This window comes from Vicia villosa, unplaced genomic scaffold, assembly GCF_029867415.1.
Source record: "Vicia villosa cultivar HV-30 ecotype Madison, WI unplaced genomic scaffold, Vvil1.0 ctg.003501F_1_1, whole genome shotgun sequence".
Taxonomy (NCBI): domain Eukaryota; kingdom Viridiplantae; phylum Streptophyta; class Magnoliopsida; order Fabales; family Fabaceae; genus Vicia; species Vicia villosa.
The window spans coordinates 132,190-154,400 of NW_026706221.1; the positions used below are offsets into that span (position 1 = coordinate 132,190).

Sequence of the window (22,211 nt, forward strand, 5' to 3'; positions counted from 1 at the left end):
TATTCCATTTGTATGAACCAATAGCAAGAGCGCTCTCCTTTTTCTTTCCATGCATGTCGACACCTGTATCTACCACATTAATTGGTTCTAAAATTGTTTTTCCTTTATTACTCAAAACGTCTAACGAACTCATAACGCTCCCCATTGTTTCCTTTTCCACCTCCATACTTTTCTCCAGGAATTTATCAACCCCACGTGTTTCTCCTGTCCCTGTCATTAATAAAGAAAATCTGGATCCCTTTTTTACGTTCCCAGCATTGAATTGAGATTTCGGATTTCCTTTTTTATTTTTCGGCGGCTTCCTCCCTCTCCTCAGCTTTTGCACCACCTGCCACGGCCCTTCGTCGGAATCGGCTAACTTTTTTGATGTTGTGGCCTTCCCCTGAATCACGATACTCTGATCATTAGAAGCAGGTATTGCCTCTAATCTAACTGAATCTTGCTGGTGTGTTGTGTTGACTGTAATCTGCGCTGGGCAGCCCTCTTTGTAATGCCTAAATTTCCCACATTTCAAACATAATAAATGGAGACCTTCATACTCCACTTTGTACTTCCTCCCTTTGATAGTAAACATTGCAAGCAACGGTTTTGTGAGATTAACTTCCACACAAAATACGCGCGTATTTCCCCCTCTCCTGCTTCAAAGTGTTCTTATCAACTTTCACAGCTTTCCCCACACGGTCACCAATGAAGCTTAACACTTTAGGATCGTAATACTCGATTGGAAGTCCTGAAATCCTAATCCAGACCGCAACACTTTCAATGGAGTCACGTTCCGGGTGAAAATCTGGACTCCAATCCTTCACAGTTAAATAGTGGTCATAGATGAACCATGGGCCATCTGCAAGAGCAGCGTTCTTATCTTCTTCGTGCGTGAATGCAACCAGGTAATAATCATTGCTCAAGTCAATGATATTGATGATACCTTTACGCACCCACATCTGCTTCAGCCTTGTCTCTAAAGCCTTGTATCCGATTCTTCTCCCTAAGAGTTTTACTATCACACCTCGCCTCCTTGGTCGATGAATCCTCTTTTCCTCCCATGCAGAAAGCACGAATCTGGGGCATTCATAGTCTCCCTCCATACATTCTTCCACCTTCATTCCTTCAAGATCAAAGTGAAAGTTATCCTCCTCTCCATGTCCTTCAGTGTCTTCTTCCTCCTGCATGGTCTCATCAATATCTCCAGTGACCATATCCTTATAAGAGATTACTCGCTTGTTACCTTCAACGTTTGTGGGTTGAATATTCATACTATCATTCAAATTCCCATTCGTCTGCTGTTCTCCCCTAGCCAGGGGAGTGGTAACCACACCGGTGGTGGTTCTGACATTTCCACGAAACCCTAGCAGAGCCAAAAGTGCGACAGCTTTTTGGTCAAATTAGATAATTAGATAATTTATTATTTATTTTATAATAAACTAATAAACTAATTTATTAATAATTTAGATTAAATTATTTTAGAAATGAATTCATATTAGGATTTAATAGAAATACTGAAATGAATTCATATTAATATGAAAAGATAAGTATATATGGGCCTAGCTTAAGGTTCAATCCTTCACAACTTCTCCTCATCCAATAAGTGCTCACAAGTAACGGTTTGAATAAGTTATATAAAGAATAATTAAACTCTTAGAAAAACGATTCGGGACTCCTGTTCCTTGTCAGTATGAACAACTTAAGCAATTGAGAAGGATTGCCTCCCAATTTTAATACAGGTCGACATGTATGCACTCTCTTGCATTATCATTTCACTCTACAACTTACTTTAGAAGAAGCCACGCTCATACTCATGTACAATTGAATAACATTAAGTTCTTTACTAGGAACTTTATTATGGGAACAAGAAGAAATTCAATTGGTTTTAACTTTCTCTGCGGTACTCAAGCCCGACAATTTGTTTGGAGAGCTTATGAGGCTTGTGTGACAATGATTTGGTTTAACTTTATGACATTAGGAGCTTGAGTTTGTTAACTAGCATGTAGAACAAAGCATTTTCCATTCATATTACGAGGAAAGCGGAAGATTCGATAGTTGGAGAAGGCTCAGATAAAATAAAAGAAAGCATGAATATTGCACTAATCGATGCTATATGGTACTGTTATGAACATTTTGTTGGAAGCAATTTTGGCCTCGTTGGAAGCAATTCAATTGTTGTGCTATTCACAGCTTAGATGGAACTAATAAGCCAGAAAAACAATTAAAGGTTCTAAGCAACAACATTTAACATGTATAATCATCCATAACAATTTACTTCTAAATCAATATTAGTTACACCCACAATCACAATAAGATCAGACAAAAAAAAGACTGTATCTATTTTCTTTTATACTGATTGAATGAAGAGTTAAAGTTCAAAGCTTCCATTAACAATTGAAGAAGAAACTGCATAAACAAAGAGTTTATAATGTTCACCATGAAACTACATTACTTTTTATTTGTTGTATCCAAAAATCTTCAAAGAAATCACATTTTCAAACTAATGGAACTTCTAAGATAACTTCATATTCATATTCTCCATAACAAACACAAAAGTACAATTCTGCAAATAAAAGTGTAAGTTTTTCTAGTAAATCTGGCTACAGTAACCTACAAAGGCTAGTAATTTCAGGCGTAAAACTCTAAAAATAAACCAACCATTACATTAACCATGCAAGTTAAAATCCCCAAGCTTGTTGAAAAGAGAGTGATTGTACATGAGTGTGGCTTCTGAACTAAGTTGTAGAGTGGAAAGGATAATGCAAGAAAGTGCATAGATGTCTACCTGTATTAAAATTAGGAGGCAATCCTTCTCAAATTGCTTAAGTTGCTCATACTGATTAGGAACTGGAGTTCTCATTTTTCTTACTATGTTTAGTTGACAAAATGTAATGGTTTTATTAAAGTTTTAGTTGACAAAATGTAATGGTTTTATTAAAGTTTTAGGGTCATGCTAAGGACACATGTTAAGGATACTATAAATAGAAAAAACTAAATGTAACTAAATGCAATAAAATCATATTTAAAGTTTTGATATATTAAATGCACGCGTTTCAAAAAAATATTTCTATAAATATCTCATTATCTTGTACCCTTTGGGCACATGTTAGCTTTTCCCAAACTTTTAAATTGCAGTTGTCAGAGTCACTTAGATTTACATTGAGACAGACTAAACAAGGATTTTGATTGATTTAGGTGTTAATGTCTTATAAATTGCGATCAGCACTGAGTGAATTAATCACAACATTGAACAACACAACTGAACAACACAACGTGATTCTATCTTTACCGTAAAATAAAATTTTAGTTTAAAATTTGGTAGTTATAAAGAAGACTTATGTGATTTGGACGACACAATTTGATTCAATTTTTTAGTTTAGAACTTTGTAGTTATAAAGAAAACTTTATGTGATTTGTACTTTCATATTCTAATTTATGGATGATGGCATTTATCGCGCAATCGATATATTCCTCAAGGTACAAATTTAAACATTTCATTTGCTAGAACTATTGTTAGAACTAATGCTGTTATCCTATAAACGCTTCATTAAGTTGTTAATCCAAATTATGTTTGATAGAAACTAATGGATAATTATGAATTTCAGAGCCATGCATGGATGACAGAATCAGAGAAGGAACAAATCTGCAGGCTGATGAATTGCTAGAAACTCTCGTTGGAAGCAAGCACACATGCAGCTCAAAACGAGAGGCTACCACTTCGCGTTGTTGTCCAGGTTTTGTTCTTCGAACAACTCAAGCTACGCACATCTGTTGCAGGTTGGTTCTTTGCTTCTGACACTCTCGAAAATCCAATAAACCTGAGTGGAAACCTAGCTCTAACGAGAACCGACGGAAACAGCATTAACATAACAATCCTGTTGCAGCTTTTGATCACATGAAAGACAGAGTTTCTGAGCTTGAGAAAGAGTGTTTGAGCATGAAACAAGATTTGGAGAAAATGATGAAATCTAATGGAAGTTGGAACATGCTCTTAAAGAAATTGGGGGTGTAGATTACTTCCTAAGACTTCTCTTCCTAAGGTTTCAAAGCCATGCAGGAATTCCAAAATAGCACCAGCTTCACTACCTGAGTTGGAAGAGAATGCTGTGGTAGTTAGCTGATCAAAGACTCGATCAAGTTTGAATTTTTTACATGCTTTTTTTCTTTGAAATTCTAAGTTCTATTTGGCTATTTTCTCTGAGTAATAATGTAACTAAATAATTAATAGTTGCTTGCTTTATGCTAATTGGATTATGTTATAATTCTGATGCGGTTAAGTGTTGCGATGTTACATTTCTCCCTCTGATATTTAACAAGTCAGACCAATTTTCATATGCTTACATTTCCGTCCCACCCTCATTATTTTGCGGGGCGGGCTAAGGTTTTAAGCCTGCTCCCTACATAATGCCTGTCCCGTTTTTTCGCGGACTTTTGCAGAACGGGCCTAAACGGAACAAACATGTCTGTTTGCCACCCCTACAATCAAGTTTGACACATCTCAATCTAATAAGTTCCTAACTTAGCATTACACTTTCGGTAACTAAAAAAATATCCACATTCTCAAGCCTATGTCAAACAAAACATGTTCACAAATTCCTTATACATAACAGAAAGAGCATCATAATAGTTGAAAGAACACAAATAAGAAAAGTTCAACCATCAATCAAGTGCATAATTTGAGCCAATGTTTGAGGTCTCACTAACAAGATTATCCATACATTACATACTCCAGCAATATTACAATCATCAAAACACCATTCGCGACCGGTGCATTGCATGCGTTCGTTAACATAGTCTAATCAAAACATAACTTACAATAGTTGTTATATTACATCCAAAATAACTACAAATCTAGAACAAAAGAGTACCATATTAGATCAGAATTAGATTTAGCAGCTAAAAATTCCAACATACATGCATACCTCCCTTCTAAGAGGATCTCCGCAATTCCTTCAAAATCATTCTACCTTGATTTACAGCCAACTCCGCACGCTTCAGAAACACTTCCGCCTCTTGAACTTTCAACTTCTTCCACCTTGTTTCCAATTCTTCCCTCTCAGATTCCCCAACTAAATCCATTCCCCTCTTGAGCACATTCACATCCATACACATTGCACCAAAACGAAACATTTCACTCAAACTAAGACGACCCCTTTGATCACTGTCAACAACCGATGATAGCTCTTCCTGGATCGGCCTCTTCTTCGATGATGATGGATTCTTAGCCTTCTTGGGTGGTTCTTCCTGGACCGGTTTCTTCGATGTAGATGGTTTCTTAGCAGCATTTTCCTTCTTGGGTGGTTCTTCCAGCTTCATCAGTATCTTAGCAGCATTATCCTTCTCAGGTGATTTTTCTTCTTCTTCAACATGATTATCTTGACCCCAAAATTTCTTGGAAAGTTCAAAAACTTCCTCTTCGAAAGGACTGGAAAAATTGATATATTCTTCTTCGGTTTCACATTGCTTCTGAAACTTGATCTTCAACACACGAATCTTCTCTCTGAGTTTCCTTTCTGTAGCTTTGATGTTGAGCGCACTCTTCAACGAGTCGTGAAAATCATGAAAGTGTTTGACCGGGTCTTTTCCGGTTTTGGATTTGAAATCCGAAAGGGATTTAAGAATGAGCAACACATCGTCGGGAGTGAAGAAGACTCTCTGGGACCGTTTGGAGGATTCGGCGGCGGCAGCAGCGGCGGCGGCGACGGGTGTGGGTTTTTTTGAACGGTTGGGGCGGAGAGAGTTTGAAGTGGGAAGTGGTTGGGTTTGTGGGGGGTGAGACTGAGAAGAGAGTGGTGTTGGTGTTGGATCTGGAATGGTTTTGTGTGCATGTGAGTTTTGAGATGAAGATGGAGCAGAAGAGAGGGTTTTCTTGGCCATGGAGATGAAGAGTTGTGGGTTGAAGAGAGAGACTGTGGTGTCACTTTGTGAAGGTTGACTAGATGTTAGAACATGTAAACGACAGATGCGGAGTTTTTAATGGAAAAAACATGGATTGGGTTTGGGTGACTTTAAACTCCGATGTTTGGGAGACTTTCTCTTATCTCTCTTAAAATATTTCTTTCATCACTATCCTTGGATTATTTCATCATATGGATTATTTCATCTTATAAAAAATGCGAGATTGTGAAAAAGATGTTCTATCGTCTTCTTATCATTTATTTTGATAAATATAAAAAGATTGAAATCAAGATTTTTATAATCAATAAATTAAAGATGAAGATTAAGGTACAATAGAAATTCATGTGTATACCAGCATTAGGTGTTCAAAAAAATTTTCATCTAAAACCTCTAAGATGTGCATATACTTCATACAAGTTTTAAGGTTTCCAAACTTTCATTTTTGCAAATTATTGAGGTTGTATTTGAATACGTGCAGTTGAATACATATGGCAAACATAGGCGAAATTATGCAATTTATATTCAACTATGCAGAATTGTATTTAAATACAAGTCTTGATGTATTCAACTACGAAGATTTGTATTCAATACAAGTCTTGAAAGTTCAAATTTTCAGAACGTTGGAAGGATTGTATTCGACTAAACACATCCTATAGTCGAATACAAATTCGAATCAGTGCATTTTTCACTGTTGAGACTGTTTAGATTAGTGCAAGATTTCATGATTGATTGTGAATGATTGCAACTTTATCGAGAAGTATTTCAAGATTTATAAAAACAGATGTACATCAGAGAACACACCAAGAATCTTAACCTCTTTCAAATCATATTTTCCAATCAATTCATCCATTGTTTTTCAATGTGTTCGTGACATTTTGTTAGAAACTTTTTGTGCATAAATTTCATTCATTAAGAAAAAGTTTCTAATCTCTTGAGCACTTATTGTTTGTATATTTCTTGAATTGATTCATTGAAAGAGAAGATCAAAATTTTCAAGATATTCAAAGATCATTAAAATTTGAGTGTAAATTATTAGTTATCTCTAAAATCAGACATTTTTAATCACATAATTCACCCCCCTTAGGAGTAACTCTGATACTTACAATTGGCATCAGAGTGGATTAAGGTAACTTGCTCCTTGATTGGAAACTACGGCTTCTCAAATTTGATTTTTAGAGATGGTGGTAGCAACAACAAGCCTCCTTTGTTTCGTGGTGAATATTATGACTTTTGAAAGATCTGTATGCAAGCTCATCTTGAAGCACAAGGAGAAGAAGTTTGGGATGCTGTAGAAAATGGTTTGTTCGTTCGCACAAGTGTTGTAATGGCGTTGGTACACCGAAATTAAAAAGTTCTTTGAATGATGATATAAGAAAAACTACGACAAGAAAGCGAAGAACTTACTTCAAGCAGCTCTAAGCATGTATGAATTTTTCCATGTCTCTCAATGCAAAACAACAAAAGAAATATGGGATACGTTAGAAGTCACTCACAAAAGAACCGTCGAAGTGAAAAAATAAAAACTAAACACGTTAGCTCAAGAATACAAAATACTCAAGATGCAGTCCCGAGAATCAATTCTTGACATGCAGATAAGATTCTCACACTTTACTAACCACTTTATGGCGCTTGGTAAGACTTTTTCTAATGATGATCTCAATCTTAAAATTCTTAGATCTTTGACCATGGAATGGAAACTGAAAGTGACGATAATATAGAACTAGCTCTAGAGCACTATTAAAAAATCAAATTAAGATGGAATTTTGTGATGAAAATAATTTCCGTTCTAAAATAATTAAATCGAGATAGACTTTTAAACAAATTCTATCACAAAATTTTAATAAAAAATATATTTTTTACTTGGGACAGAATGACAATTCCTTTACCATTTTGGAATAAATTAACTATTTCTATCTCAAATTTAGTATTTAAAAAAAAAAGAGAAAACTTGGCGTCAATATTGAGACGTAAATTTAGAGGATTTCTCAATCCATCCCTTGAATCTCTTAGCCATCTGGTAAAATTCTAATTATGCCACTGCTTACGTAGATGCACATCTGGAAGCATTTTTTTTTTTTGTAAAAATTATTTCTTTCCGTAGGTACATCTACGGCAGCGTAAAAAAACATAGTAAAATTGGGGAAATTCAAATTATTTACTACATGAGATTTTTCGTAGATATATCTACGGAACCTGTTAAAAACACAGTGTTCCAAATAGTGTCAAACATAATAAAAATAAAATTAAATCAATCTAATAAAAATACAGACATCAAAATTCTGGTAAAACTGAGACTGGTGAGACTAGTAGTTCTAATTCATATTCAAACAAAATAAGGCCCCAAAAAAGCAAAACCAACATCAACAGTAAAACATAACTTCCTTGACGTTATCCAAGATAACTGGATTCTCCCGGAGCATTGTCGACCAACACATTACCATGCGTTGTATGATGAAAATAGGTTCAATGCAGAACAACTACAAAGTTTTAGTTGTTTTAAATTACGTTTAGCATAAGTTATTAGTAAAACTTTGAAGCTGATCTGCACTGAATCTAATTTCATCATACAACACATGGTAATGTTGGTCGTATGCTCCGGGAGAGTTCAATTATCTTAGATAATGTCAAAGAAGTTATGTTTTACTCTTGGCTTGACTTTTTTGAGGGCCTTGACGTCTGCGGACAGAGGCCACCATCCTGAGGCCTCCGTGATGAAGTAGTATATGGTGAAGGCTATAATGTCTGAATTATTATACAAATAAAATCGACTTAGATACAATGTAGTTATATCAAGAAAAGAAGAAAAAACTATGCTCTTCCGTAGATGCGCCTACGGAAGTACCTCATGTTTCAAAAATTGGGTTTCTTGCGTAGATGCATCTAGGGAAGGCCCTGAAGCTCAAGAACGCAACAGTGACGTCTGCCCACTATTCCAGCCACTAAAAAACTCCATTTTGTGGCTTGATCGTCCATTTTACACATCAAACAATACCCACATTGTCTCTAAACTATATTTCTTAAACTATCCAATCATTTCTACACCTAAAAATTGAATTCAAACTCTATTACAAGAAATATTTTAAAATAACTCGAAAAGTCGAAAACTTAACGATTAAATTGAGTTTTGAACTTGATGGAATGTGTTGATAGTTGATGTTGACGCTATCGACCGAACTCGAAAGAAAGAAAATAAGTTTTGAGGAACTTTAATTTTTGAAGTCAAGAGAGTATGGGAGTTGAAGAAGAGAAAACTTTCAGAATGGGGGAGGAGAAGAGTCTGGAAGTTTAACATCAAATTGTTCCGTAGATGCAGTTACAAAAACTTCTGTATGTACATCTACGGAACAAAACAACGTAAAAAAAATACGTTTAGAGGTGTATTTACCAAAATATGAGAACAATTTTATCAATTCGCATGTGGGTGAGAGATCCTAAAGATGTAGTTAGAGATTCTTTTAATATAATTAATATTTATTCTATTTTACAAGAACTAGACACTTTAATTTTTTTTTAAGATCAATTCCATCATTTCTAGAATTATATTTATCTCATGCAAACTAGTATAATAATAGAAAAAATATGTTTTTTTGAAGTAATAAGAAAAACAAAATAATATATATATTATATCAAATTGAAGTAAAAACAAAATAAAAGATGTGTTTTTCAAGTAAAAGGAAAGAAGAAGAAAAACAAGAGGAAAAAAATTTCCGTTTCGAAGAAAGCTGCCGCCCCCGTCTTCACGGCGTCTGTTCTCGTATCCTCTTGCCCACAACCCGGATCGCCGACTACCAAAATCGCACAGGTATACTTGCTGCGTTTCACCGGTGTCCTTTCGTGTTCTCTCACGGAAACTTTCGCAGCTCCGTTTTCTTGCCTCTGCCGTAGGTACAGAGTGCTTACTCTTCTCCCAGCCTCGTGATTTATTAACTGTCCATTGCTTTTGAGTTTGTTATAATCTTTTGTGTGAATTTATCCATAAATTTAGAATTGTGATGTTATATTCTATATGTTATGAATTGACAATTTTTGTGTGTGCATATCTTGTACTTTTTATACCAGCATCAGGCTTTTGATGATGTTGGTTCCACGATTTTCCCTCTATTTTTATAAGATAAATTTTTGTTTTTTTGTTGTTGAATGAAATGACCTTTTGTTGTGTAAATAAAATATTCTTGGAGAGACTGATTTAATCTCTCGAGTTAGATAAAACCACTATGAACTTTTGTGTATGTTTGATCTTTTTATGATAGCCACCCCGGCTGTTTGCATGACTTTATGATTGCCCCGGAACCTTCATCCAGTGGCTGCATTGTGTCTGAGTCAGGTTTTGTTGCATCTAGGATGCATAACCTAAATCGGATAAGATTTGGACTGTTCTTGGCCATTGTTATGAGAGCAGCATTTGTCTTCTGGTGGCAGAAGTAGAGTAATGAGTGAAGCTTGGGGCATCCCTTTGATATCGCAACAAGTCCTCTTTCGGTAACAGCTGCTTGATTTCCAAATGGTGCGGATGGGAAAACCCTCAATTCTTGTAAATGTTTAGATGTCGTAGCTACAGCAACTAGTCCTTTGTCTCCAATGCATTCCATTATCCATAAGCGCTGTAATTTCCCGCAATGGCGAATAATTTTAATCAGCTCAGCGCCCTGAATGCTTGTTGCATAGCTCAAGTTCAAGGATGTTAAGTTCCGGTAAATTGGATACATAGCGGCAAGATCAATGATAAATGATAGTCTTAAGCTTTACATAGTGCCAAAAACCTTGACAAACTGGTTATTCACCTGCACCTAAGAATGGTAGTCTTGAGCTTTGCATAGGCATCTGATTCTAAGTTGAGATCATGGATAAATGATCCAATACCCAAATCTGTTAGTTGAGGTGCTTGCATTAGTATCCTTTGCAGTGCATCTACAGGCACAAAACGGTTTAACCTTAGACTCCTGAGATTAGGTGATCTTGCCACAAGTCTCTCAAGTGCTACATTAATCTCTCCTTTAAGGCAAGCAAAATTGAGAGCAACAAGTGATGTACAGTTTTCCAGAAAACAACTTAGCCACTGTCCTTTGCGATCATCAACTTCATTCTCTTGCAGGTCTAGCTCCCTAAGAGACCTGCAGTTTACAGTTACAGCAGCAAGGCCATCAGTGGTGAACCCTCCACAGCTAACAAGAACTAAAGACTTAAAATTCATGAAAAAACGAGAAAGTAGCTCCAGGCTCTCATCTGACAAACCATCCTCTTCAACCTAAGCTCCTCCAATCCAACTTTTCTCTTAGCCAGTGCTTCAATCCATGGATAAACAAAACCACCCCAACCATGAGGAACCAAACTGAAGTCAGCAAAATGAGGTTTTCCCTTTAAAGTTAAAGATTTGAGATCAGGAAACCTCTCCACCAGCCTCTCTGGACTATTAGAGGAACAGTTTCGTATGAGCACCCTTTTCCTTGTAAATCCTTCTATTCTATACCAACTTTTGCATACTAAAGACAGCATTTGTGACACATGTTCTCGACAAAAAAACAAAGATCTTTAATACACTTAGAAGTTAGAAACCCTTTAGAAATCAGAGTGGAAAAACAGATCTTTACTTAAACTAGAGTTAGACTATAACAAGATCTTCAAATCTAGGACATGGTGAGAGATCTAATCTAATATTTTCAATGTAATTAAAAAATAAGTTGTATTCTATGAATTATCCTTTATGAGAACTTATATCATGGCAATAAAGGGTTATTGAAAAAAAAAATTTTAAAAGAGTATTTAAGAAATAATATAACTAAATACACCCTAACAAATTCATATAATCTAACAACTAAACTACACATTATTTACAAATCAGGAACCAAATTGAACATGGAGACATTTTAGTGCACCAAAACAAAAATATTTCCATTTAAAAAACAATAATTCTTTCCTCGCTAATCAGTAATCACAGGAAGAACGATCAGGAGGTAAGACACCTAACCGAATCTCATCTTGCGTGTGTTCTGTGATCGAGGTCTGTTCTGTTTAATTTTATTTCAGAGTTTCAAAGTCAATCACTGTATTACTCTACCCGTGCACCTTGAACATTACATGTTTGTTAAAATGTGTGTGTGTGTGTGTGTGTGTGTGTGTGTGTGTGTGTGTGTGTGTGTGTGTGTGTGTGTGTGTGTGTGTATGAAATTGTGATAGTTATTTTAATGAATTTTATGCTTTCACTCCATCAGGTACCTTCCCTAATTCTGTAGTTGAAAGGAACCATTCTTCTTGTGTAATCAATGACTACACTTCAAAGTCAGGCTGGAAAAGAAACTGCTAAAGTTCAAAAATCAGCTTCGGCTTTCAAGAGATGGGGCAGAAAAGGCCCTTTTCTTAGATATGGTCTTCCCATGATCTCTCTTACTGTTTTTGGTGCTCTTGGCCTTGGCCATCTTTTGCAGGGCAGGTTAGTTTATGCCTTTTCATTACTTACTATGTGTTGTTGTTACTGTATTGCTTCTTTCATTTTGCTAACTACTAGTATTGAAGCTTAAGTTATATGGTAGGATATCATTAACTTATGTTTGCAAATTAATGATCTTGTTTCACTAAAGTGAACAATTTATTTTAGAAGGTAAATGGAGCAATATCAACCATTTGATGATGAATAAAAAAGTGGTTCAGATTAGATATGTATAGCTGTTAATCATGAGTGTGGTGTTGAAATATCAACCTTCAGAGCAACTCTTTCGCCTTGTCCTTAAATTAAACACCTAGAAAACATTAGAATCATTTTAGTTTTTCTGCTATATTTGAGTAGTGTTTAGAGGATAACATGACACTATGTATGGAGAACCATTTGGAAATAAGAACATGTTATTATATGAAAATTGGGTCCATCATCCTTTCTTATTTGAAACAATCCTTGAAGTAAAATTTAGGCTATGTTCTTAATTAGAACATGGGTCAAATTGGTCTACTTAAATGTTATTAAGAACCAAAAATCAGTTTTACGGTTGGAAATTAATTGTATACTCAAAATTTGTAGAATAAGAAGGCCAGAGCTCAGCTAAAACATATGTTCTTGACATGCAAGATTGTGTCACTGTACATTTAGTTTGTTTATGAGTCAATAATTGATCTAGCCTCATATTAGTATTTTACTCGCTGAAAGTACAATAGTTAAGAAAGAGTCTGCTTGCATGGGGATGCGAGAGACTCTGTGTTTCTTGTGGAATTACTGAATGATCCCTCCCCAATTCTGAGATTTGGGTATTTATAGAAGACCCCTTGGGCTGGACTAGAAAGCAAGAGAAACAGTTTCCCTAGTTTCCTTATCATAAATGTGGGAATGGAGGAAGACCGATTCTTCCCCAGTTCATGGGAGGAGACGGTTTTCTCTCTTTGATTGATATCTCCTAACCGTAACTCCTTGGACAGCTTACAGGCCACCTATATTAAATGAAATAAATCATGGATTTCAATTCGGGCGGGGAGACCCAAGCCCAATCAGGCGATCAATCCTGCTTCGGGCGCTCTCCCAACATTACTACACTCAATTTGGGCTGTTTTATCATGGACCATCCTTCTTAGGCCCAATAAAATTATCCTAATCCAAATATGAATGCCATATGACCCGGACATAGTTTGACTTGGCTTGTGAAATATGGATGACCTTTTACTTTACTGTTATTGGATTTATGTAGTAAGTTTTAGTAGTAGTTTTTTTGCCAAATACTTCACTTTTATTTTGTTTTACCCTATCACGATTCTGAAGTACAATGCAACTGTGTCTTCCAGCAAGGACATTGCAAGGGTAAAAGATGATCAGGAATGGGAAATAATTGAAGCCAGAAAAGCACTGTCTAGAACAGGACCAGTAAATGCATACAAGCCAAAAAAGATTTCATTGGAGGATGAGCTTAAGGTTTGTTTTCCCTCTCAATATTAATTTATGTTTGTTTTCCCTTTCAATAGTAATTTATTCTAATCAGCGTGATCCATAATTTGATTTCTATTTGTTGTTGGATAGGATTTGCAACAAAAGGTAGACATTAATGACTACGAGTACAAGACTATTCCTAAACCAAATGAAGACAGGCGCGTCTAGACTGGAGCCGGGAACTTGCAAAAGCTTGTTCGAAATTCTCATATAACAAAATTTCAAATCAGTTTTTAGGGAGTCATGAGCCAATTCATCATGAATATGTAGTTATTGTTGTCTGTTTAGCGTTTTGACTTTTGACTAGGTGACTGAACTTATGGAAGTGATAATTGGGGTAAAATTTGTCTATGTCTGGAAATTTTGGGTATCAAGGGTTTTTAAGTACTGTAAGGTGAACAGAAAAAAGTACTTGTTTGGTTCTACTTTAATAATGAAAAAAAGAGAGTAAATGTTAGTTCACTTTCTTGTCATATTTTGGTTTGTCTTTTTACCCTTCTTGCAGTGATTCATATTGACTGTCATAACAATAACAATAACGTAATGCTAATAGAACCACTTTTGCTGTCACAACTACACGCATGGTTCATTTCAGTGCTGTGTCAAGAAACATTGCTTGTAACATTCATTTTCAAAATTGAAATATAAACAGTGGTTCTTGAGAGGGTTGAGTATCACAAACAGATGTGAGTCACCAATTTTCTGGTTTGTAGATGGGAAGTGATGATTAGTTCATTTACATTACATCTCAGATTTGACAAAGGTGCAAGAGAAAGAAACCCAAAAATGAAAGAAATTAGTATAACAGAATGGGCCACAGTAACACAGAGGGTTTCCTTGTTCACGTGTGGCATACATGAGTGCCACAGTGCAGAATATCAATCACATGTGGCATGCATAATTTCCCTAGCATATGAGCCTATAAACAACCTCGAGTGCTGCGTCCAGAAACAAAGAAAAAAAATCTTAGGACCACTGAGGACGTGGAAACAGTATTTTCTTTTAAAAAAAGTTACCTTGAAAAGATAAGTTTTTCTTTGTTCATTCTTAATTTTAAGAAGTCAAAATTATGATCTATTTCACAGCATCTGAACCTTTCAATACACATCTATGTTCATTCATCTAACAAGCATTTGCTGAATCAAAACACATAATACTGAATAACTTGTTAAAGAATTGAAAACATATATTATACTGAAGAGATCATCCCAACCATTTGCACAATTACAAACTTTATACCCCAGGTGTCCCAGAATTAATAACAAAAAAAGAAGCATTCTTCTTTATGTACACCACCTCCCCCAAAAAACAACATAATCTGAGAAAAGAAAGAGAAGTGAAGACAAAAGAAAAACCTTAAACCCTCCAAAATAGAAGAAACATAATGTAGTAAATTCCTATCTACTCCCCCCTTTTCTCCATTGATTGTAACCCCCTCCACCCTTTCCCACCTTTTATTCATTTATACATATATTAAACAGCAAAATCACAGCTCAAAGTATTTATCCCCTCCGTTTACCGATACCGTCCTTCCGAGTATTTTATACGCAAAAAAGAGAAAATCACTGCAAAGGTTCATTTGAAGATGATTTCCGCAAAATCTCTGTTGGATTTACCTTGGGCTTGGTTGTGATCTGTATGACAACAGTGGCTGGAGAAGCCTCTGACCCGATGGACTACCTAGTAACATGGCCTGAGATCGAGTAAGCATCTCAACCATTGATGGTGTCTGATAAGCTTGAACGAGACTTGAACTGTCAGTAGAATCGCCTCTTGCAGTTGCTCTTTGCCACGAGTGTGAACTTAAACCGGAGAGTATATATGCTCTCCCAGATGCTTCGTACACATGCCTACTCGCCATCCGCTCTTGCATTTCTTTGAGTTCAGCATCTAATGCAACACAAAGGCGGTCGTGAGATTTAGCTGATACAGTCTCTGAAAGAATCTTCCGACAGTTTTCAAGGATTGATACTGCTTCAGTGAGGTCTCCACGTTCAGCTGCGGTCCGTGCCTGTGCCATCGCATCGGCTGCTTGGAGCCTGTTGCGTTGTCTGTCCACTTCAAGAGATATTACAACCTGCCCGGCGGCTACTTCAGGCCTCTCAATCTTTACTTCATCACTTTCCAATGTTGCTGTCTCCTGAGTCAAGGGATCCTTGTAAAAACATTTGACCTTTATCAACGATGTTTCGCTGCTCGACGTAGCTGGAATGTTAACCGAGACTAAAAAATCCCTCTCTTCATCAGCATACAAGTCACCAACGTCGATAAATCCTTTGCGACCATCCGCCATCAAACGACTAGGATAACTTCCTGCTTTAAGCGAAACAAGACCGAGATCAGGGTGTACACACTCAATCGCCACTTGCAACTCTTGAATAACGACACTAAGAAGTCCTCCAATGCATTGTGCAAATGCATCCTGCAACACAGCTTCAGTTTCAATAAATGAAAATGTTCCGCCAGAGATCTCAGAAATTGAATGCATTGATGAGGCATCATGGTCTGCACCAAATCCAAAAGCATGCACGGGAATTTGAAATCCTGAATTGTCTCGACCACTGATGGAAGCCGGCAGAAGCAAATGATAGTTTGGTTGAGGTTGGCTATTTCCAGAGCCACCGACAGTGTAATTATCTTGTCCATCCGACAACAGAATAATATTCGCAACTGGATTCTTTTCTTTTCGGTCTTCCATTATCTTGGCACCTTTTCTCAGCCCTTCCGCAATATTGGTACCACCATTTGCAACCAAAGAATTAACAGCTTGTAATGCCTGTTGCCGCCCAGAATCAGTCATCTTACATAATGGAAAGAGACGGCGAGCTGTGGAAGAGAAAGCAATAACAGAAAGCCGGTCATTAGCGCCTAGGTTCTGTATCACAAATCCCATAGCCCTTTTTAGTAGTGCGAGCTTAGTTCCGGCCATGCTACCACTGACGTCAAGCACGGTGACCAGGTCAACTGGAGTACGTGGCGTCTGTGAAATCTGCGTCAAGCTAGTCTGATTTCTGCTAAGGTTTTGTCTTTTAGTAGAAGCGGCGGCTGCAGCAGTAGCTTTGAGATGAACCAAAACTGTGAAGTTAGCACAAGTGTTGGACCTTGGAGTGGAAGACACTTCAGGGTATGTTCTAATCTCCATTGCTCGAACAGCATCAGCATCTTCAGTACTATTACTGCAAACACTTCTCCCAGAGATTGCATGATGATGATTCAAAGATTCATCGTCATCAAATACACCTGGCTCAGAAGCCTGATAAACTGGTACAATATGCCGCCTATTCAAATCGCGACGAGGATGAGGTAGAGGAAGCGGTAGACGATGGACCACAGCCATCAAAGCATCATTTTGAGGCCAATTTATTGGACTTGGTGTTACTCTACCTTGGATAGGTTCCAAACTAGAACCCGACAAGGGTATTTCCTTCCACTTTGCTCGACACACCGGACATATTTGGTTCCCATGTTTCACATTTGAAGCAATGCAATGGAAATGGAAAGAATGTGAACATTCTGCTGTGAATATAGCTTGACCAGATCCCTGCTTCATTTTGGTTAAGCATATTGCACAAGTTTGCTGAACAGTTGAAAAACAAAAGCTTGTTAGAATATGTCTATAATCTCATGATTGCTTATTTAACATAAATAAACATTGATCAACCAATAGAAACAAAAAGAAGAAGAAAAAGCTTATCAGCAACATGAGGCACATTAAAATCACAATTATGACAAATTCATAGTAAGTGTCAAAAAAGAAAAAACTCAATCAAAACTACCTAGTCCTAGCACAATCGAATGAGACAAAGTTAACAAAATCAATAGATGAAATTAAACAATGTTTTTGGGGTCCTTGAAAATAACCCCCCACTATCAATTTGATCCCTTATCAAAAAATATAATAATACCTCAAACATTGAATATAAGGAAAAAATCTAACCCACTAAATCAAAATATAGCTTTTTAACAAACACTATCATGGAATCTAATACTTTCAATGTAATTAAAAAATAAATTGTATTCTATGAATTATCCTTTCTGGAAAATTAAATCATGGAAATAAAGGGTTATTGAAAAATAAATTTTAAAGAGTTAATTTAGAAATAATATGATTAAATACAATTAAAAATAAAAATGTTTATATTAGTGCACCAAAACAATTTCCATTTAAACAAATAATTTCTTCCTAAAGAAATTATTTTTATGGTGAAAAATTATAAGCAGAAAGAACAGTAATGTTTCCCATTTAGAACATTCAAACAACTTGAAGATTCTAGAAACAAACAAAACAAATTATAAAAAAATTTGAAACAAAATTGAAGAAAGAGACATATAGAGGAAGACAGAGAGACACAACACAACACAACACAAACCTTGGACGATTTGCTGCTACTTTTGGAAAGTCTCAAACCATGAAAAGACGGCACCGGAGTAGTTGGCCGGGAAGAGCCCTTCTCCCAGTTGGCCGGAGAGAGAAGAGCAGCATCCGACAGCCTCTCAGAAACCACCGTGGAAGGAGGAAAATCATCGTCTAATGTTCTTGGAACAAACATGCAGAGATTAAGACCAAGAGCCACCTTTGCTTTCTTCCATTTACTTCCCATTCTAGAGTAAGATCTCAAAACCCAGAAAGCAAAAGCCTCTAAGAAAGAAAACCCAGATCTCAAATGAGAAAAAGCTCGAAGCTTGAAATAAGATAGAGAGAAATAGAAAGAGAGAGAAGAAATGGGGTTTTATGAAAAGTAGTAACAAGAAACAACAACGGAGAGCACGAAAACCGAGGTAGAAAGATTTTTCAACTTGTTATGAAAATGGTTGTTGAGAAAAGAAGAGAAGAGAGGATTAGTAGAGGAAGAAGCGATGTTAATGTTAGTAATTGTTTTTAAGGATGTTGTTTTTGTTGACATTGTTGTTTGGCGGCCATGGACTTGGACAATGGTTATGTATGTTTGTTTGATTGAGTGAGGATTTTGACCTGTTAGTTTTTTGAGACTTTTTAAGACTAAAGAGAGGGGAAAAGTTGGTATAAAATGATTTTGAAAAATAAATTAATAAAAAAAAGCACGTTTTGGTTGAATGGGAAAAAAAGTAGGGTGCTTTATTATCCTCTTTACTTGTATCATATCATCATGTCTGCATTTCCTTTATTATAATTGTTATTACTATTATTATCATCCTTTTTTTTTTTCTTTGTATTGAGATTTAGATGTATTCATAGGTTATATGGGATATAGTCATGCAATAGTTTGTGCTTATTCGGTCAAAATTAATTTTGAATTAGTTTATTTTGTAAAGTTTATTTTGTTTCAAAGTAAGTTAAATATAAAGTAGTTTAGGTTTGGATAATATAAAATTGAGTTGAAAAATAAATAGTTGATATAAAATTAAATTGGCTTAGTTAAAAGTTTAGATCTCCTATTTTAGTTGATATATGGAACAAGTCTTTCTATTTTAAATTGAAATAATTTTATTTGATCTTTTATATTTTTGTAAGCGTAAAATGAGACAAATTATTGTATTTGAGTCTTTGTAGAACTTTAAAGGTAAAAAAATATAAGGTATATATTATTTTAAAAAAATAGATATTCTTGAAATACAGTGAGTGAACATCAATTGAATTGTCTGATTGTTTATCAAGATGAAAGTGAATATGTCAAAGTGAGTGAACATCAATTGAATCGTCTGATTGTTTATCAAGATGAAAGTGAATATGTCAAAGTGAGTGAACATCAATTGAATCGTCTGATTGTTTATCAAGATGAAAGTGAATATGTCAAAGGAATTTGATACTTGTTATAATTGGTATGTGGGATTAGATTGCCTCATGGTGCGATTTTGATGGCAGTATGCATACACTAGTAGTCAACATGGGAAAGATCTGTGGAAAAGCCAAATACACAAGTAACCACGGGCAACATGCATACATTACAATATGTATAACCATAGTTTTTTCTCCTATTTTGAAGTTTCTTTGTTATGCATGTGTTATGATTTTTTTTCTCTATGCCAAATTTCCCTCACCAACCGACATCATAGTCCAATTCGCTTGTGGGGAGAGCAGGAGCTGGATCATATGTTGGATCTTGCTATATGAGGTGGAAACTCACACTTATGGAAAATATTATTGGGTTCAAGTGCGAATGGTGAAGTCTCACATTACATTTGATGTATAAATATTATAATGTACATAAGTTTTACACCTTTTTTGAATAGTAAACATTTCAAGAGAAGATAAAACACACCTCATAAGCAGGAGAGGTACATGATAATGACACCAAGGAAGTTGACCTTGAAACTTGGGTAAATGTTTACGTTGAATTTGTTGGGGTAAACTAGGGGATGTCTCTATGGTGATGAGTGTGGAACCATGTTTTGCAGGTTAAATATTCAAGGAAGCCATAACATGTTCTTAATGATGAATATGCTTTTGATGATGAAAACTAATAAGAATTATAGATAATGCCACGTGTGAGGATTCAAGCATAACAAATTGTTAAAGATGCAAGCAAACCAATTCGATTTTAATAATTACTGTAAACGTCCTCTAATGATAGTACTCAATTGAAATAAAATGAAGGTTCAATGAAGCACAAGAAATGGGGGGATTGAATTGGGTTTCATGATAAAAACTTTTTCGAACAACCAAGTACAAACAACATAAAAGCAACAATGATAAAATAATACAAGAGATTTTATCCCGGTTCACCGTTAACTAGGTTACTTCCAGTCCACCACCAATGTGATTTTGCCTTCTCAACAAGGACTTAATCCAATAATCAATTCTTTGATTACAACCACAAAGACTACCCATCAATGTCTTCTCAAGGATTCTTACTATACCTTAGTACCTCAAGGAAATCATCTCAAAGATAAACTGTCAATGACATCTTGTGTATTCTGACTAAACTTAGTCATTTAAGGAACTTACAACTCAAAGATAAATTATCAATGACATCTCGAGTATTCTGACTAAACTAGTCACTCAAGGATCTTTAACCAACTGGTTAAATACAATGTTTGTGTCTATACATAATGGCCTATACAAAAATATATTACACATATTCAAGCTTTAAAAGACAACACTTTAGATGATTTAAAATGTAAAACTATTAAGTGTTTCTCTCTTTGTTGTTCTTGAAGATATTCTTAACACTTGCTCTTTTTCTTCTTTATGAATATTCTTTTTGCTTTCATTTGCTTCATGTTAGCTTGTTTCTTCAGTTCCATGTATTTCTTTGTTGCACATCTTCACTGATCTTCTTCATTTTTTTCTCAATTGCACATGTTTTCATGAACTCTTGCACACATATTTTCTTCTTCTTGTGTGTATCTTTGTTTGTGCAACTTCACACAAATGCTTTTCATTCTTCCAAGTCCTTTTTTATAAATAAAGAAATAGATCTGATCCGTTGGAGAATAAAATAAAGAGTATCCACAAAGAATATAGTTGTTAGAAATGCTAGTTAGTACTAGACTAGAGTAGCGCTTGTATCACTGGGATAGATGATGGGACATGTGATAGCAATAATGGTGCAGAGTACAGTCCTCATCCAGATTTTTAGGGAAGTGAGTAGAAAATTGTACTTTAGTCACGTAATCTTCTTTTGACATGAGATTCTTATCAGAGGCTTCAGATAAATACTGATGAAGGTTGATCAGAGTTCAGAGTTATTATCTTTCTTCGTAGTTAACTTCTTGAGTTAGAGGCTTCTAAGTATAAGTTGTTGAAGCCTGGTCAGAGTTTAGAGTTACTATCTCTCTTCATAGTTAACTTCTTGAGAAAATATCTCTAAAAATTATTTGAGTTGTGCCAATTAAATCGAGAATAGTCAAAAAGTTTTATATATTATTTTATTGTCCAATCGATTTGATTAGTGCAAAAATGACACTTAAACATGTGTGACAATGTCTTAAAGAAGGGTAACAACTATATATTTTTTCCTTCCTTTTTAAACATCCTAAATGCTTATTTTTAGGCCTTTAAATCGATTATAGCAAGATGCCAATCAATTGGCACATTAATTTTGGCCCATTAAATTTTCTTTTTTTTTTGTTTCAAATCTAGCCTATAAATAGAAGTCCTTCCATTCATATTTTCACATCCAGAATCGTGAACATTTTATCTCACACATCACTCTCTCTAAAAATATTGTTCACTTTCTCTCACTTAGAATTAGCCGTAGTGCTTTCGAGAAAGTTCTTTTTGTTTAATGAAGCATCTTGTATTCTAGAAGGGTTATAATTGTAGATTCTCCAAGGATTATTTTTATCTTGGTTGAATAATTTATCTATAAGAGATTTTTTGTTTAGGTTTGAAGCTAAGCCTGGTAAAAGCTTTAGTCTGTGGATTTAGGTCCTAAGTTATCGTTTCGATTTATAGGCTTAGCCGGGCTAAAAGCTAGACTGAGACTGAGATGTATTTGCAGCATGA

At 35.5% G+C, this 22,211-nt stretch overlaps 4 protein-coding genes and 1 pseudogene across 5 annotated transcripts; 1 reads left to right on the forward strand and 4 right to left on the reverse strand.

Annotated features, from left to right (window-relative positions):
- Positions 1-596: 596 nt before the first annotated feature.
- On the reverse strand, positions 597-1,196 carry LOC131641072 (uncharacterized). Its single transcript, XM_058911394.1, has one exon. The coding sequence runs from the start codon at positions 1,194-1,196 to the stop codon at positions 597-599; it is 600 nt and encodes a 199-aa protein (XP_058767377.1).
- A 3,715-nt stretch (positions 1,197-4,911) lies between these two features.
- LOC131641073 (uncharacterized) lies at positions 4,912-5,859 on the reverse strand. The gene has a single exon (XM_058911395.1). The coding sequence runs from the start codon at positions 5,857-5,859 to the stop codon at positions 4,912-4,914; it is 948 nt and encodes a 315-aa protein (XP_058767378.1).
- A 3,677-nt stretch (positions 5,860-9,536) lies between these two features.
- LOC131641076 (uncharacterized) lies at positions 9,537-14,245 on the forward strand. 2 transcript variants are annotated; one of them, XM_058911397.1, is made up of 4 exons: positions 9,537-9,765; positions 12,090-12,307; positions 13,642-13,768; positions 13,874-14,245. In XM_058911397.1, exons 2-4 carry the CDS (start codon positions 12,141-12,143, stop codon positions 13,949-13,951), a joined length of 372 nt encoding a protein of 123 aa, XP_058767380.1. In that variant the 5' UTR covers positions 9,537-9,765; positions 12,090-12,140; the 3' UTR covers positions 13,952-14,245. The 2 variants fall into 2 exon arrangements, with proteins under 2 accessions (XP_058767380.1, XP_058767381.1); XM_058911398.1 differs by having other exon boundaries at positions 9,557-9,682.
- LOC131641074 (protein AUXIN SIGNALING F-BOX 2-like) lies at positions 10,122-11,496 on the reverse strand (annotated as a pseudogene).
- A 703-nt stretch (positions 14,246-14,948) lies between the features above and the next one.
- On the reverse strand, positions 14,949-18,781 carry LOC131641075 (E3 ubiquitin-protein ligase WAV3-like). Its single transcript, XM_058911396.1, has 2 exons — positions 18,154-18,781; positions 14,949-17,360 (listed from the first exon to the last, which is right to left on the reverse strand). The coding sequence occupies exons 1-2, from the start codon at positions 18,382-18,384 to the stop codon at positions 15,396-15,398; spliced, it is 2,196 nt and encodes a 731-aa protein (XP_058767379.1). The 5' UTR covers positions 18,385-18,781; the 3' UTR covers positions 14,949-15,395.
- Between the last annotated feature and the right edge of the window lie 3,430 nt (positions 18,782-22,211).